This window comes from Schistocerca piceifrons, chromosome 5 (genome assembly GCF_021461385.2).
Source record: "Schistocerca piceifrons isolate TAMUIC-IGC-003096 chromosome 5, iqSchPice1.1, whole genome shotgun sequence".
Lineage (NCBI taxonomy): Eukaryota > Metazoa > Arthropoda > Insecta > Orthoptera > Acrididae > Schistocerca > Schistocerca piceifrons.
In genome coordinates, this window is record NC_060142.1 from 358,030,894 (window position 1) to 358,047,867 (window position 16,974).

General features: G+C 43.6%; 1 protein-coding gene across 1 annotated transcript in view; it reads left to right on the forward strand.

Annotated features, from left to right (window-relative positions):
- Positions 1-16,974, forward strand: part of LOC124798986 (tubulin polyglutamylase complex subunit 2) — a 114,638-nt gene that overhangs the window by 16,344 nt on the left and 81,320 nt on the right. The window contains exon 3 of the mRNA XM_047262523.1: positions 10,032-10,213. Coding sequence (XP_047118479.1) covers positions 10,032-10,213 — 182 coding nt within the window. The remainder of the gene's footprint in view (positions 1-10,031; positions 10,214-16,974) is intronic.

A 16,974-nucleotide genomic window follows, 5' to 3' on the forward strand; every position in this document is an offset into this window, starting at 1 on the left:
TTTTAGTCCACCTGTTCAAAATACACTGGTTGACATCTACTATTGCAGTCTGTGGAAGGTCAGGCTGTATGGGGGTGAGGCTGTGGAGGGTTGGTTGCTTGGGGCTGGATGCAGGAGGGTTCACATGGGGGACATGTGGTGGGGGGCAGGGGAGGCTGCAAAGGGCAGTCTGTTGGGGGGTGGAATGTGGGGAGCATACTGCAGGGAGGGGTGAGCTGAGGGGGCAGGCTATGAGGGGGAAGGCTGTGTGGGGGCAGGCTGTGCAGAGCAACCAGAGGGGGGACAACTCACAGGGGTTCAGGCCGCAGGGGGGGAGCTGGCTGCAGCAGGCAAAAGCAGGGGGGGGGGGGCAGGGGGGTGCAGCAGGGGTGAGCCAGTAGTGGAGGCAGGGTAGGGGGAGTTGAACACATGGAGGTGTCAGCTGTAGGGGAGCTGGCAATGGAAGGGCTGGCAGTGGGGCCCAGCAGAAGTAGGTCAGGCAGCATGGGAGGGCGGGTAGATGCAGCCCAGGATAAGGGGCCTGCAGCAGGGGGCAGGCTGCGATGAAGGTGGGCTTCTGGGAGCAAGCCGTATGGTGTGGACTGCAGATGGTGGATGTGGGGGTCAGACAGAGGGGGTCAGGCTGAAGTAAATTGGGGGGGAGGGGGCAGCCTGTGGGTGGGGGGCAGTTTTTTGACAGTTTGGTATGGGGAGCAGGCAGGCTATGTGGGGGCAGGATACAATGTTGCAGACTGTAGGGGGGCAGGGTGCATGGGTGCCAGTGGTTTTCAGGCTGTGCCATCTCTGTGGGGGAGTAGGCTATGTAGTAGCAGGCAGCAGTGGCCAGGCAGTTTGGCAGGCTGTGTGGGATCTGCTGGGAGATGAGTGGGCTGCATTGGGTGGGCTGTGAGGTGTTGGGCTGTGGGGGAGGGTCTGTTTGCAGAGGGTTGGCTGCAAGGAGATATGTTCTGTAAGAGGTGTGTGGCACGTTGCAAGGTAGGGGGGTAGGATGCAGAAGCAGTCTGCTGGGGGCAGACTGCAGGTGATGGGATGCAGGGGTCATGCTGAGGGGGTTCAGTCTGTAGTAGGGCTTGTTGAGGAGATGTGGGGATATGGTAGGTAGAGCTCTGGTGGGGCAGACTGCAGCATGACAAGGTGCAGTGGGGTGGGTTGCAGTGGGGTGGGGTGCGGCAGGTCAGGCTGTGACAGAGCAGGCTGCAACTGGGTGGTCTATGATGGGTGGGCTGCAGTGAGGTAGGCTGGGGTGGAGGCTGGCTGTCATGGGGTGGCCTGCTGTATGGGGACTGTGGTGGGGGGGGGGTGTTGCAGTGGTTGTGGGTGGTGGTGGTGGTGGGTAGTGTTTAACGTCCCATCGACAACGAGGTCATGAGAGACGGAGCGCTAGCTCGGGTTAGGGAAGGATTGGGAAGGAAATCGGCCGTGCCCTTTCAAAGGAACCATCCCGGCATTTGCCTGAAACGATTTAGGGAAATCACGGAAAACCTAAATCAGGATGGCCAGAGACGGGATTGAACCGTCGTCCTCCCGAATGCGAGTCCAGTGTGCTAACCACTGCGCCACCTCGCTCGGTGCAGTGGTTGTGGTGGGATGGGATGTGGCGGGACAAGGTTGGTGTTGAGCAGCAGGGTGCTTGAGGACAGACACTGCACTGAAATGCTCCTCATTCTGCTTGATGAAGTGAACTCCAATTGATGGGATGCTAGGTGTGGCCAGCGTAAGACTGGACTGTGAACTGGCCATAGAGTGGATACTGGATCAGTGCTGCTGGGAACACATAACTGAGAGAAGCGAGGTAGTGCTGTTATGGTCGATGTTTATGACAATGATTACGCCTCTGGTAGTGAGGCTGACACCACGTGGTACCGTGGAGGCTGCTGGAGGTTTGGTTGAAAACAACCCAGCTTGTTTCTGGCAAGTCAGACTGTTTCCCTTTGATCTCTAGAGGTTTTGTCTTTAGCAGGTTGGAGCTTAGGCAACCTGTGGTACATGACTGTGTGACTGGTAGCAAGCAGTAGTCACTAGCTACAGGACACAGCAGGATGGGTATGGGATCTGTACAAATTCTGTGAAACCATCTGAGACAATTGGTTTATGGAGCTGCTGCCATTCCTAATGCAGAGACACGGGCACTGTTTCATGGGATCTGAGAAAACATCTGACGCCTTCCAGTAGTTTTTGGAAGTGTGCAAATTTCCATGTCATCCAAATACATGTAAAGGCAAGCATTGATGGCTTGGTATGTATTCTGGGTGTTCACAGATTTTTAAATTAAGATAAATATAAGTGTACGAAGTTAATAGGAGCTGCTGTGTAACAGTTATGGTTTCATCAACATATTTATACAGCATCAGCAGCCATCAATAATAATAATAGTAATAGTAATAACAACATTAATAATAGTAAAAATTCGAAAAATAATAATAATAAGATGCAGAACTTGTCTGAAAAGAGGAAGAACTGTTTTTGTGGAATTTTGTTGTTTTGTACATAATTAAGTACAGTTTATAGCAAGAACGAAAAAAAATTTAAACTTTCGTTACTCTCCATTTCGCATTTTTGTGTAAGTGGAAATTTTAGTACTCTTTTATTTTTTCAGACAAATGTACAAGAACCTTAATTCATGAATTAATTAACGAATTAACTTCCAGGCTGAAAATCAGGCATTCTTACATTGAACCCGCACAACAACTTACACTTATTATAGGCTTGTTTGTTAAATGTTGCTTGTAGTCACACTTATTTGATTTCGTCACCTTGTCAAACATTGGATGTGGTCTGGGAGACCCTAACAAGCAACAAACAACCCAAGAGCCCTCACATATAAGTTAAAAAAATATCTCTTGGACCATTGCTTTTATGCAGTTGATCAATTTTTTGAAAGGGGTTAAAAATGTGAAAAATATGATAAATGTTCAATTAGGTCTGAAAATTATATACTGTGCATGTCTATGAAATACACTGGACTACTTTACTATCACATTTTTATTGGCTGTTTGTATTTTACCATACAACATTTGCATTTACTGTTTTGTTAAAGATAGCTAACTTCCTCATTGCAAAATAATGTAAAATCAATTTATTAAATATTACCTGCAAATATGTTCCCTTGACCTATCCAATATCGTATGTAAAACTTTACATCTCTTTGATTTGTATTAACTGTTTTGTTGAAGATAGATAATTTCCTTGCTACAAAATAATGTAAACATCAACTTGTAAATATTACTGTAAATAGCTCTCTTGACCTATCCAATATCATATGTACAGCTGTACAATACTATGACTGCCTGGATCAATAAAAATACAATACAATACAATACAATTCCTTTGCGGTTAATTTTTTCTGGTAATTTTCTTTTCTGTTTGGGCTAAATACAGGTTCAATAGAATTAATGCTGACACTGCACAGCAAAGCCAATTCCTGCTCAGTAAACAACCAGCCCCAAACACAAACTGCTGATTGCGGAAATTATTAAATACAAGTAGTACTATTTAGCAACAAGGTCACTTGAGTAGAATACAAATGAGGCATTGAGAGCCATAAGGGCCAAAAGCATACCATCTTCGACGCCACGTGTTTCAGTGAATATCAGAGAAATCAGAGGGACAGCTTTTCGTGAATGTTCAGATTTATATACAGTGTGGGCCTACAGTACAGATAAACCTGACCCAGACGTCAGAAGCATGAATAAATGCTACAGTCTCACAATCAATGATGATGTGCTTAATGGTTCTCAGTGCCTAAAATGGATTATTGCACGATAAAATCCAAAATTTAATGTACTATATCTCATTCAGAATCCCACAAAATAGGTTTTTCTGTCAGTATAACTATAACATATGCTGAAGTCCAATCTAATTTTACCATATACTGAGTGAATTGCCATGTCTGTGGTGTGTGCTACCACTTAGTGGGATTTATGCCTAACGAACCTGGATAAAAGTCTGCTGCAGTGTGCTACCACCTAGTGGCACTCATGTAAACTTATAGTTGAGTGGAAAGGGCTAGCTGTGCTCGCCTTGAACCATGCATATTTTTTATCAAATTCGCATGTATTTGGCTCGTAAGCTAATTATGTCACCCCAGTTGCGCATGTGCAGAAGTTCCTGAAAAAGTGCACAAGAAAAGGTGTGCTTGCAACTTTTGATTCCAAGCTTAACTGAGTCTAGAGAGCAATGTAGCACAGCACGGTACATTTAATGCCATGAATTTTAAATTACCACATCTACATTACATTTAACTTGAACATATCTGTGTCCTCTACACCTCCCGCCGCCTTGATCCCCCCATCCCCTGGTTGCTCCTCTAATCTCCAACACCCGCTCCCTCTGCCGCGCCTTCACCATTGTGTCTCCCCTACCCTTCACCTCTACACCCTTCATCTCTTTCCTAAGGTGGCTTCCATCGACTCCCCCTCCTGGATGATGCCCTCTCTCCCTCGATTTATCCCTCCTATCAACTCTGATCCTCACCTCCCCCTCCCTTCCTCTGTCCTTTCCCTGGGCTCCCTCTTCCTCCCCTTCCATCCTGTTTTTCCCCACCTATCCTCCCTCTGCCTCCCTTCTCTCCCCCTAGTCATTTTTGCTCTCCCCTCCACTGCCTTTCCTACTCCTTCTCACATCTGCCCTGCCCCCCTTTTCTATGTCCTCTCCCTCCATTGGGTCCCCCTTATTTCTTTTCCTCTCCTCCCCCCCTTTCTTTTTCCCTCATCGGTCAGGGTCCTCCCCCCCCCCCCCACCCATCTGACGCCGTGACACCTGTGTAGTGCTGTTTTACGTGAGTGTTCAGTGTTGTACGTCCTCTGTCAGTGTTGCAAACAGCCACCATACTGTCGCTGGTTGTATTTTTTATCTCGTGCGAACAGAAACCAGACGGTCGCCTTGTTTTTTTTTTAATTTTGCCTGTCTACTTATTGTGTGTCTTCATTCGAATCGTCACTGCATTGTTTTTATATTTTAAATTCCTCAACTTTCCGCAAATTTTCAGTTTTTTATAATGTCACCATGTTATCGCCTTTTCCTTCTTTGTTTATGTTCTCATTATGTTTTTTAACTTTTCTGTAGGCTGTAGAGCAGCATATTACGCTGCTGCCAGCCCTCCCCCCCTCTGGGGGGGAAATCGAAATGCAATAAATGAAAAAAAAGAAAAAAAAAACGTTTAACAGCATTCAGATTTTAAAAAAGCAATAAATCTAAAAGGTGTCAAAAGTTAGGGTGTACATGTGCTCTTGTGCTCTTACACAACAGCCGCCACTGAAGGCAAGCGATAGATGTCTTGGACACTTTGCGTTTGTTTCTTGACTCAGAACTTGGAAAAATGTTCATTGATGACATATTTTCAGATATTTGCTTCTCTGAATTTTTTTTCTTTTTCTGATATGAGAAGTGCACACAACTTCCCAAAGTCTGTTTCCGTCATACCCTACATAAAAATTCGTATTTGACCATAATAATGAATGCATCATATTACTTCGACGTCTTGATTTTTCTAATAGTGACTGTCATTGTTTAAGTTTCACAAAGGTCTTTTGAAAGAAACATGTTTTTAATAATGTGTCTGAAGTGTACCAAAGACCCAGCATTTGTCTAAATAATAGAAGTAAGCTGTCTAAAACCACAACAGAATTCGCTGTTAGAACCAACTTTTAACAGTTTACTGTCCTTATGTCCCCAGTTTGACACATCGTTATGCAAGACTGACAGTGCATAGCGGAATTAGTAATTCCACTTTTGATTGTTGAGTGGTGCAGTGGAGACATTGATCAGTTCCACGAAAATCCTCTGCGAGATGTGACAACAGGGGATGTGATGCACAACACGATTTATTCGACTGGTCTCATTCTACCAAACAGTAACTTCTGGTAGGGACGCGACAACATACTGCAAGTTTTATTCGGAGATCAGACAACTAACTATAAGACCTAACTTCATTTCATACAGCACAGTGCAAGACAGAGACAGTATATGCATCTATGACGGAATTACGAGGTGTTTTATGTGACAGAAATCACCAGTCTACAGTGCTAATTGGCGCAACGCTTTTCTTTGCAAAGACAGACGTAGCTTGCCTGGCTCAGCCGTAGCCAATCGCCTCCTGCTAAAATCTTAGGAAATACCCAGAGCATATGTGGCGATTGGACCCTACTGCCTCTGTACTATTGGATGGCCCTGCAATGCCAGGCACAATGCTTGGATTTCTTCCTGTTCCATTTGTGTAGGGAGCACAGTAAAAACTACTCCATAAATGCTTGCATGCATGTTGTAATTAATCTGATTTTCCCTTCATGGTCTCTATGGGAGCAATACCTAAAAGGCTGTAATATATTCCTAGACTCCTCATTTAACAGTGGTTTTTGAAACTTGCAGGTAGGCTGTCACATGACAATTGGCATCTGTCTTTAGACTTCTGCCGTTTCAGAGTGGTGGTTATCTAATCTCTTTTGCAGACTTAGCGTGCCTATGCCAGGTTCCTGTGATTAAAGCAAAGTCTGCCACGTGCTTTACTTATCACTAGGCCCAAATTATCATTTCATTTCACATATCTACAAATTGTTACATCCAGCTATTTGTATGTGCTGACTGACTCCAGTTGGGAATGAGTGATATTGCAAGTATAGGATACTACATTATTGTGTTTTGTAAAGTGCACAGTTTTACATTTCTGTTAATTATAAGCGAGCTGCCAATATTTACAGCACTTCAGAATGTTATCAAGATTTGACTGGATATTTGTGCAATTTTTTCATTCTGTGCTTTATTATACGAGGAATGTTCAATAAGTAATGCAACACTTTTTTTCTGAAAGCAGGTTGATTTTATTCAGGATTCCAGTACAACATATTATTCTCCATTATTTTGGCTACAAAACCCTGTTTTTGAAACGTAATCTCTGTTCAATGTGATGGCATTATGCCACCCTACTGGGAGAGCCTGTATCACTGCATGGTACCACTCTACTGGTCGATGTCAGAGCCAACATCTTGCTGCATCAATAACGTCCCCATCACCAATGCACTGCTTCCCATAGAGTGCATTCTTCGTTGGGTGAAACAGATGGAAGGGAGAAAGTGCGGAATCTGGGCTGTAGGGTGGATGAGGAAGAACACACCTCTCAGTAGCCCACCTGGTGTAACAGCCCTACCAACAGAGAAGTCTAGTTGAGCAGCGAGGTGTTTGTGATTCATCGATCATCTCGAATTAGAGTATCTGCACGTCCCAACACAGCAGGAATCACAGCTGTGTGGAGCGGTCTTGGACGTGGGAAATCAGACAGGTTTGCATGACTGTCTGTATTGACATCTTCAACTTTTATAGTCCTGTCTTCCTCAGTTGCGTGTAATATTACGGTATATTAATAATTTTTACTTATGGACCGTCTGACAGCAACTGAATAAAACACAATTTTAGTGCCATATGCGTTTCGCCTTTATTTTCTGCAAGGCATCATCAGTGGCCTGGAATATGTACATATGTTAGCTATTTTATTTACATTTTTGTCATTGTGCCTATAGGTTATAAACAGTTCTGGTGGTTGGTATTTCCTATTAAGTAGTAATGTTTTGAACTGTACTTACAGGTTGCGTGGACAATTTCCTACATATTACGCTCCTGTTGCATTTTTGTTGTTGTTCTTCTTTTTATGAACGCCAATTTGCGGTTTTTTTTTCCCATTCCACAACACTATGCACTGAACGCTTGTTTTAAAGCAATGTTTTGGTTTCTGTTGCCGACTGTCAAATGTTTTTGCCAAAGATCGAATGTTATTGCCAAACTTATGAGTGTAGTTTTGCCAAAGATCGAATGTTATTGCCAAACTTATGAGTGTAGTTTTGCCAAAGATCGAATGTTATTGCCAAACTTATGAGTGTAGTTACACTCATAAGTTTGGCAATAACATTCTATCTTTGGCAAAAACATTTGACAGTCGGCAACAGAAACCAAAACATTGCTTTAAAACAAGCGTTCAGTGCATAGTGTTGTGGAATTGGGAAAAAACCGCAAATTGGCGTTCATAAGAAGAAGAACAACAACAAAAATGCAACAGGAGCGTAATATGTAGGAAATTGCCCACGCTACCTGTAAGTACAGTTCAAAACATTACTACTTAATAGGAAATACCAACCACCAGAACTGTTTATAACCTATAGGCACAATGACAAAAATGTAAATAAAATAGCTAACATATGTACATATTCCAGGCCACTGATGATGCCTTGCAGAAAATAAAGGTGAAACGCGTATGGCACTAAAATTGTGTTTTATTCAGTTGCTGTCAGACGGTCCATAAGTAAAAATTATTAATATACCGTAATATTGCATGACTGTGTTGCGGTTATGACAGACACCTCACCCAAAGACTCACCTTTCCTTTGTTCACAACCAGATCTCTGTAGACGTCTGCAGGCGACTGTGGATATCTGTGATGCTCTGGTTTTCCACCAAACGACAGCTCTCTGCTTGGAATGCGCCTCACTTACGGACGCCAGTTTTGAAGGCTAAATATAGCGCCGCCACCTATCGGAACTTCATGAAGCTACAGGCTCTGAAGTGGGAATATTCCATGATGTCTCACAACAAATTCCGCATGTTTTCTGTCGACATGCACCGAGAAAGAAATATCTTACATTACTTACTGAAAGTGGCTCGTAGATAGCTGCATCATCTGCAGGAAAGCTGAGGTAATGACTAACATTCCCAGCTAGATCCAGCTAGGTCATTAATGTAGGGGAGAGTCCTGCATTAACAGACAGGTTACGTTTTTTGACTTTACTGGGTAACTGTAGAGCTCAATTTTATTTTTGGTATACTATCCTCTTACCTCAAGGTACATTTTATGAATAGCACCGTGTAATGATTTTATTTACAGTTCCTAATTACATCGAAAGTGAAAGAGTTATAATTACAAGACTTGTGGAAAGTGGCTTGCAGTATAGGTCACAGTCTTTCCTGTGATAATATTGCTTGTTAACAATACAGTGCAATTTCACTTATTGAGTAATAATACAACACATAAGCACGCGAATTTATTATTTTAGCTCAGTTCTCCACTGTGTAGCTCATTGTTTTAAAAAGTCACAAGTAAAATACAAAAATTCTCCTGATCCCCACATCCAGCATGACACACAGCACCCCGTCTTCTTCAAATGACTCCAAACACATTTTCTGTTTACCATTATTTCCAATATATTCCAGTTTTCTTCGCCTTGTTGTAATTGGCTTTCCACGCCCACACTTTGTGCCTTCATTTTATTTTGGAACACCTGATTGAAGTTCAGCTTTCTTAAAGTCTGTGTCAGACTTTATTTTTTCTGCTTTTAATCTGTTTTCTTCGATAGTGATATTTTTCTTTTCTAATTGTTCAAAACACTTCAGCTATCTCCGTCGGGGTCTTTTTTTTTTTTTTTTTTTTTTTTAGACATAACCTACCTAACTGCCGTTTTCAAGCACTCTTCATTCCATTTCCCACTTACTTATTTCTCATTTTCCGCCATTTCAGTCTGAAAAGTTGTAAGAAGAATATAATTTAAAAATTGAAATTACTTGTAGCTGGTACTGAAAGCCAATTGGTTGGCCAGTACTACATGACAAACACATAACAACCACCATATAGCAATGAAATGAGTCACTTACCATAAAAATGAGCATCACAGGCCTCAAAATATCTTCTGTGCACTAAGAGCTACAGCAGCATCATCAGGCACTCAGAGAAGACAAAGCACTGAAGACAGGAACAAGATATCCAACTCCAGTGTACATGAATACAGAAGTTTTCTTCTCCTTACTGTAATCTTCTGCCATTCGGAGGCAGAGAGGGAAAGCACAGTAGTGGCTGTTACTGTAAGCCGTCCGATACTGCACGACTTTCCCCTACGAGACAAATAGTAAGGGTCGCAAAACACTTCCCTCGGATACACCTCAATTTACTTCTACATGTGTCGATGAGCCTCAGTCCAAGTTAAAATGCTGCGGCCTCCAGTTTGCGGCCGCCGCTGCCACGTGAAATGAGCATGGCTGGTGGATTCTCTCTGCAGGCGAGGTTCTGCCTCTGGGCTGGTTGGGCGTGAACGCACTGGCCGAGCTGCGACGGCTGACGGGCGTGCGCTGCGCCGACGACTGTCCCCAGCTGCCTGGGCTCGATACCGCCGCCAGCGCCGCCACCGGCAGCGCCAAGGACCAGCAGCGCACCACGCCCTCCTTCACTGCGCGCTGCAAGGTGCCTGCTTGTGCACTGGCCTCTCTCTCTCTCTCTCTCTCTCTCTCTCACACACACACACACACACACACACACACACACGCACTTTGGTTCATGTGTTTCATCTAGTTGTTCATATTTACCCTCTAGCCCATTACCAATGACAGTTTGGATGTGTTCACTGAAGCACGTATTGTCTCACTGGCCTCTCAGATTTACTCGACGTAATTGTGTAATGGTATACAGGGGAGTAAAAAAGGACTTCACAACTTTGGTATAATATACATACAGAATCGGTAGATGCGTCATTTTGTAGCTAACAACCTCAAGTTTGATTCAATTAGTCATCAGTACCTGATTCCGCCACCAGGAGCGCCAGCGTAGTGCACAGTTAAAATGGCTACTTTCACTGGTGCGGAGCGTGCTCGCTGTGTGTTTTTGTTTCATGAACCGAACTTTTTAACTCCACAGACCGATGAAAATGACCGAGGTGGGATGGTTTACCAACAGAAAAACGCTGCACCACCTCATTTTCTCATGAAAGTTTGGAGGTTTCCTCGATAATCGCTTCCCAGATTGGTGAGTTCACCATGCAGGGCCAATCACATGGCCACATCGCTTCCCTGACTTGACACCACTGGATTTATTTCTCTAGGTTTAATTAAATTCCGTTTGTATGTTCCTCTCCTAAAAAAACAATTTAGCCGACCTGAAAACTCTAATCTAAGCTCTGTTGCACAAGTTACACCCAATTTGTTGCAACGACAGTGGAAAGAAATTGGTTACCAGTGGGATGTTTGCCACATTGCAAATGGTAGTCACATCGAACCAGAATTACACTTGTCATTTTTATCTGAAACTTGAGGTTGTTTGACACAGAATGACTCATCTACCGATTCCGTAAGTTATCTCAATAAATGTCTATGTCATTCCAAATTTGAAGTCCTTTTTGACTCACCTGTAGTTTTGGATCTGCAGCTGAGATGTAGAGTTCATTTTAAGCACACAATTTCGATAACTCCCTCTGACATTGAGTTAACATAACAACACAATTCACTGCATGTGCAGAAGACGACTGTGTCAGTCATAGAAATATTGCACGTCAGAGTGGAATTATCAACTTGGCTGTACAACTGTCACTACAACATTATGTTTCGCTTTTACTGCGGAACCATCATTATGCTCATTCTTCCCATTGATTTTCTTTTACTCGCGATTATTCAAAATTCTGTAAAAACCAGAAAAATAGACACTGATAATCCTGTAGGATTGATGGATCATAACTGGGTGAGTGAAAAAAAAATGTTGTAATTAAGACAGAGCAAACATCCAACATAGACACTCAGTAGCCAAAATATTATAACCGTCTGTTTAATAACGTGTTTGTCATTCTTTGGAACGCAGTACAACAGCGATTCTGCGTGGTGGGGTTCTAAATGTTCTTGATACGTTTCCAGAGCTAAGTGACGGTGTCAACACAAGGGTTACACAATTCCCATAAATCGCTGACCAGTGGTTTGCGGGCGCGGTGCCGGATCAGATGCGTTCCATCGGGTTCAGACCAGGCGAATTTGGGGCCAAGACGTCAACGTGAGTTCACAGTATGCTTCTCAAACCACTGTAGCGTGATTCTGGCCAATGGTCAATGATCCCACTGGACGATGCCATCGCCTTCGGGGACGAGATAAAGCATGAAGGGATGCAAGTGGTCTGTAACTATGTTGAATAGTTTACACATTTCATGGAGCATTCGGTTACTACCATAGGTCCTACGGAAGCTTAGTTGAATCTCTCACTTATAATGATACTGTCCTCAGTTGGCTGCGTCCATGGCGCGGCACATGTTTCGAGTCATCGTTCGCCTGAATGATAGCGGCCATCGAGCTGGTGTTACAAGAAATGTGATTCATCCAACCAGTTATCCATGGTCCAATCTCAATTATCTTCGTAATTCACAGTGTCACTGGGTCTACAAGTGCGTCGAATGGTGTGCTCCTAAACAGTTGTGCCTGCATCGCCATTGTACTTTGAGGTCGAATCTTCCACAGATCACTGCCTATTCTGTTTTACAAAGTGGGTAAGCCTCTAAACTCCACGTTCTGTAATAAGGCGTGACCGTCCAACACCCTCTCGTCTAATCGTGGTTTCCCTGGACTTCGATAGACGCTCATGACATGAGCGCATCGGCTGCCGTCCAGATTAGCCGTTTCCGAGACGTTCGTTCCCGGGAACGAAGCCATAACAATCTGCCCTTTGTCAAAGTCGCTTATGTCAGTGGATTTACCGATTTGCAACCCTTATCGCTGCCAGTATGATTCCTCACTCGTCTCTGCTCTGTTTATGTACTTTACTAATCGTGTCGCGTTCCCGCTGCGCTACCAGGCAGCATTCAACCTCGCAGTGGACAGAGGTCATAATGTTTTGGCACATCGGTGTATGTGCTCGCTCAGACATGATCTGTTACTGGTGTGCCATCAACAGAAGTTCTTTTCTATCGTTTTCTGCTACCGACTTTAAAAAAGCCTCATTTTTGACATCACAGCAATAGCCAAGCCTGTTTCGAGGAGCGTGAAAGAACTTGCTTATCGTACAAGTCAGATGAAACGTCGAGAATATTGTTATACGCAGCTATAAAGAAACGCTGAGGTAGAGATGACTGTTATTAAATAAGCATGTGGATGCAATACTATTTTGCTAAAAATGTGGACTATTATTTTATTATGTTTCATCTAATGGTCTAGTTTACTCCCAATTTTTATTTATATGTTTGTTCAAAAATAGTTCAAATGGCTCTGAGCACTATGGGACTTAACATCTGAGGTCATCAGTTCCCTAGACTTAGAACTACTTGGACATAACTAACCTAAGGACATCACACACATCCATTCACGAGGCAGAATTCGAACCAGGGACCGTAGCAGCAGCGCGGTGCCGTACTGAAGCGCCTAGAACCGCTCGGCCACAACGGACGGCTTATATGTTTGTTGCTGGTTCGCTAGCATACCAGGCAAAAAATTGAGACGTTGTGCTTTTGTATAACCACCACGTCTGGCCTTGATAAAAGCCTCATTTCGGCGAGGAAGTGAGTCCACAAGTTTGGAGGGCAGGAAGAAAGATTGGGTTTAACGTCCCGTCAACATCGAGGCCATTAGAGACGGAGCAAAAGCTCGGATCGTGTCAAGGATCGGCAAGGAAATCGCTGTGCCCTTTTAAAGGAACCATCTCGGCATCTGCTTGGAGCGATTTAGGGAAATCACGGAAAACCTAAATCTGGATGGCCAGACACGGGTTTGAACAGTCATCCTCCCTAATGAGAGTGCAGTGTGCTAACCACTGCGCGATCTCGCTCGGTAGTTCACAAGTTTCTTCAGGTGTACCATATCCAGCTGAAACCACTCACTGACGGTTAAAAACCACAGAGGCACCAAACTGCGTGGCGGTCGATTGCTACGTTTCACCCAATGTTCCAAATAACGTCAATTCTGTGGACTTAAGATCAGGTGATTTAGCCGGCCGGTGTGGCCGTGCGGTTAAAGGCGCTTCAGTCTGGAACCGCGTGACCGCTACGGTTGCAGGTTCGAATCCTGCCTCGGGCATGGATGTGTGTGATGTCCTTAGGTTAGTTAGGTTTAATTAGTTCTAAGTTCTAGGCGACTGATGACCTCAGAAGTTAAGTCGCATAGTGCTCAGAGCCGTTTGAACCATCAGGTGATTTAGCGGGCCAGTCGAGAAGCGAGAGGACGCTAGAGTGTTCGTGAAACCATTACAGTATGCGCTCACGTCTGTGAACACGGTTGTTGCCATCTTACATGGCGGAAGTGTCCACAGCTCACTCATCATGAATATGGAGAAGGAAGGGCAACACTTGGTCGCTGTTGAAATGAACATTATGTTCCATGTTTACCGTAGACTGAACAAGTGGGCCCAAGTCATGGTATGAAAAACACCAACAAAGCACCACAGTCTCAATCAAGACTGAACCACACCCTCCACATAGACGCAGCGGGTTAAACGCCGCACTGGGCCGTCGGTGCGCTCTGTCCGTTGTGTCATCTGAAAAACTCGTGATTCGTCGGACCACGCTACACGCCTCCAGTCAGCTATTGATCAGTTCCTATTTTCTTTGCCGACTGAAGGGCAGCTGTGTGAAATGCTGTAAGCAGTCAGCTTTTGCGAGGTACCCGCCTTAAAAAATCCAATGCATGTAATTCCATCCGTAATGTTCACTCGCAAACAGATTGAGATTGTTGTTGTTGTGGTCTTCAGTCTTGAGACTGGTTTGATGCACCTCTCCATGTTACTCTATCCTGTGCAAGCTTCTTCATCGCCCAATACTTACTGCATCCTACATCCTTCTGAATCTGCTTAGTGTCTCCCTCTACGATTTTTACCCTCCACGCTGCCCTCCAATGCTAAATTTGTGATCCCTTGATGCCTCAGAACATGTCCGACCAAGCGGTCCCTTCTTCTAGTCAAGTTGTGCCACAAACTCCTCTTCTCCCCAGTTCAATTCAGTACCTCCTCATTAGTTATGTGATCTACCCATCTCTTCTTCAGCATCCTTCTGTAGCACCACATTTCGAAAGCTTCTATTCTCTTCTTGTCCAAACTATTTATCGTCCACGTTTCACTTCAATACATGGCTACACTCCATACAAATACTTTCAGAAACGTCTTCCTGACATTTAAGTCTATACTCGATGCTAACAAATTTCTCCTCTTCAGAAACGCTTTCCTTGCCATTGCCAGTCTACATTTTATATCCTCTCTACTTCGACCATCATCAGTTATTTTGCTCCCCAAATAGCAAAACTCCTTTACTACTTTAAGTGTCTCATTTCCTAATCTAATTCCCTCAGCATCACCCGACTTAATTTGACTACATTCCATTATCCTCGTTTTGATTTTTTTGATGTTCGTCTAATATCCTCCTTTCAAGACACTATCCATTCCGTTCAACTGCTCTTCCAAGTCCTTTGCTGTATCTGACAGAATTACTATTTCTTCTCCGTGGATTTAGTACCTACTCCGAATTTTTCTTTTGTTTCCTTTACTGCTTGCTCAATATACAGATTGAATAACATCAGAGAGAGGCCACAACCCTGTCTCACTCCCTTCCCAATCACTGCTTCCCTTTCATGCCCCTCGATTATTATAACTGCCACCTGGTTTCTGTACAAATTGTAAACAGCCTTTCGTTCCCTGTATTTTACCCCTGCCACCTTTAGAATTTGAAAGAGAGTATTCCAGTCAACATTGTCAAAAGCTTTCTCTAAGTCTACAAATGCTAGAGACGTAGGTTTGCCTTTCCTTAATCTTTCTTCTAAGAGAAGTCGTAAGGTCAGTATTACCTCACGTGTTCCAATATTTCTACGGAATTCACACTGATCTTCTCCGAGGTCGGTTTCTACCAGTTTTTCCATTCGTCTGCAAAGAATTCGCGTTAGTATTTTGCAGCTGTGACTTATTAAACTGACAGTTCGGCAGTTTTCACATCTGTCAACACCTGCTTTCTTTGGGATTGGAATTATTATATTCTTCTTGAAGTCTGAGGGTATTTCGCTTGTCTCATACATCTTGCTCACCAGATGGTAGAGTTTTGTCAGGACTGGCTCTCCAAAGGCCGTCATTAGTTCTGATGGAATGTTGTCTACTCCCGGGCCTTGTTTCGACTCAGGTCTTTCAGTGCTCTGTCAAACTCTTCACGCAGTATCGTATCTCCCATTTCATCTTCATCTACATCCTCTTCCATTTCCATTATATTGTCCTCAAGTACATCGCCCTTGTATAGAGCCTCTATATACTCCTTCTACCTTTCTGCTTTCCCTTCTTAGCTTAGAATTGGGTTTCCATCTGAGCTCTTGATATTCATACAAGTGGTTCTCTCTTCTCCAAAGGTCTCTTTAATTTTCCTGTAGGTAGTATCTACATTACCCCTATTGAGATAAGCCTCTACATCCTTACATTTGTCCTCTAGCCATCCCTGCTTAGCCATTTTGCAGTTCCTGTCGATCTCATTTTTGAGATTATCCCGCGTTTATTGAAAGTAGTAGTTCCGGCCGGGTTTGAAACCGACTGCTATTAACATTGCGTGACACTCGTCTCAGATGCCTGTCAATTCCTTTCAACGATCACTGTTCTTAAGGCGTATGTCCTCTAGCAGATAAAGTCCCGCAAGTCGCTTGCAGAAACTACTTTTGCAAGATCTTGGACGTGGAAAGCAAGTCGACCTCCACAACTTTCGTCAACTTCCAGAAGTGACTGTGCTAAACGCATTCTCTGAAAATTATTTCGAGCAACTAGTTGATGAGCCCACACCTGACACTTAGCAACAAATAGTCTTTTAGCCAATAAAGAGCAACAATTGATAGAGGGATTAGGGAACAGAGGGTTGTCGTAACGAGACTGAATACCGTAACTCTCAAAGCCACCAAAAATAAACGAAAGTTACATCTATTCAAAAAAGAAAATAAAAATTATTTTGACGCCTTCCTGAAAGACAGTCTCCACTCCATCCAAATTAATGGTGTGAATGTAGACGAGATGCAGCTTGAATTCAAAGAAATAGTATCGACATCAATTGAGAGATCTGTACCAAATAAATTAACAAAGGACAGAGCTGATACCCAATGGTACACAAAACATATCAGAACACTGTTACAGAAACAACGAAAACAGCATTTAAACGAAATCTCCAAGATTGGCCTTCTTTTATAGAGGCTCGAAATTTTGCTCGGACTTTCAATGCGAGATGCTTACAATAGTCTCCACAACGAAACTTC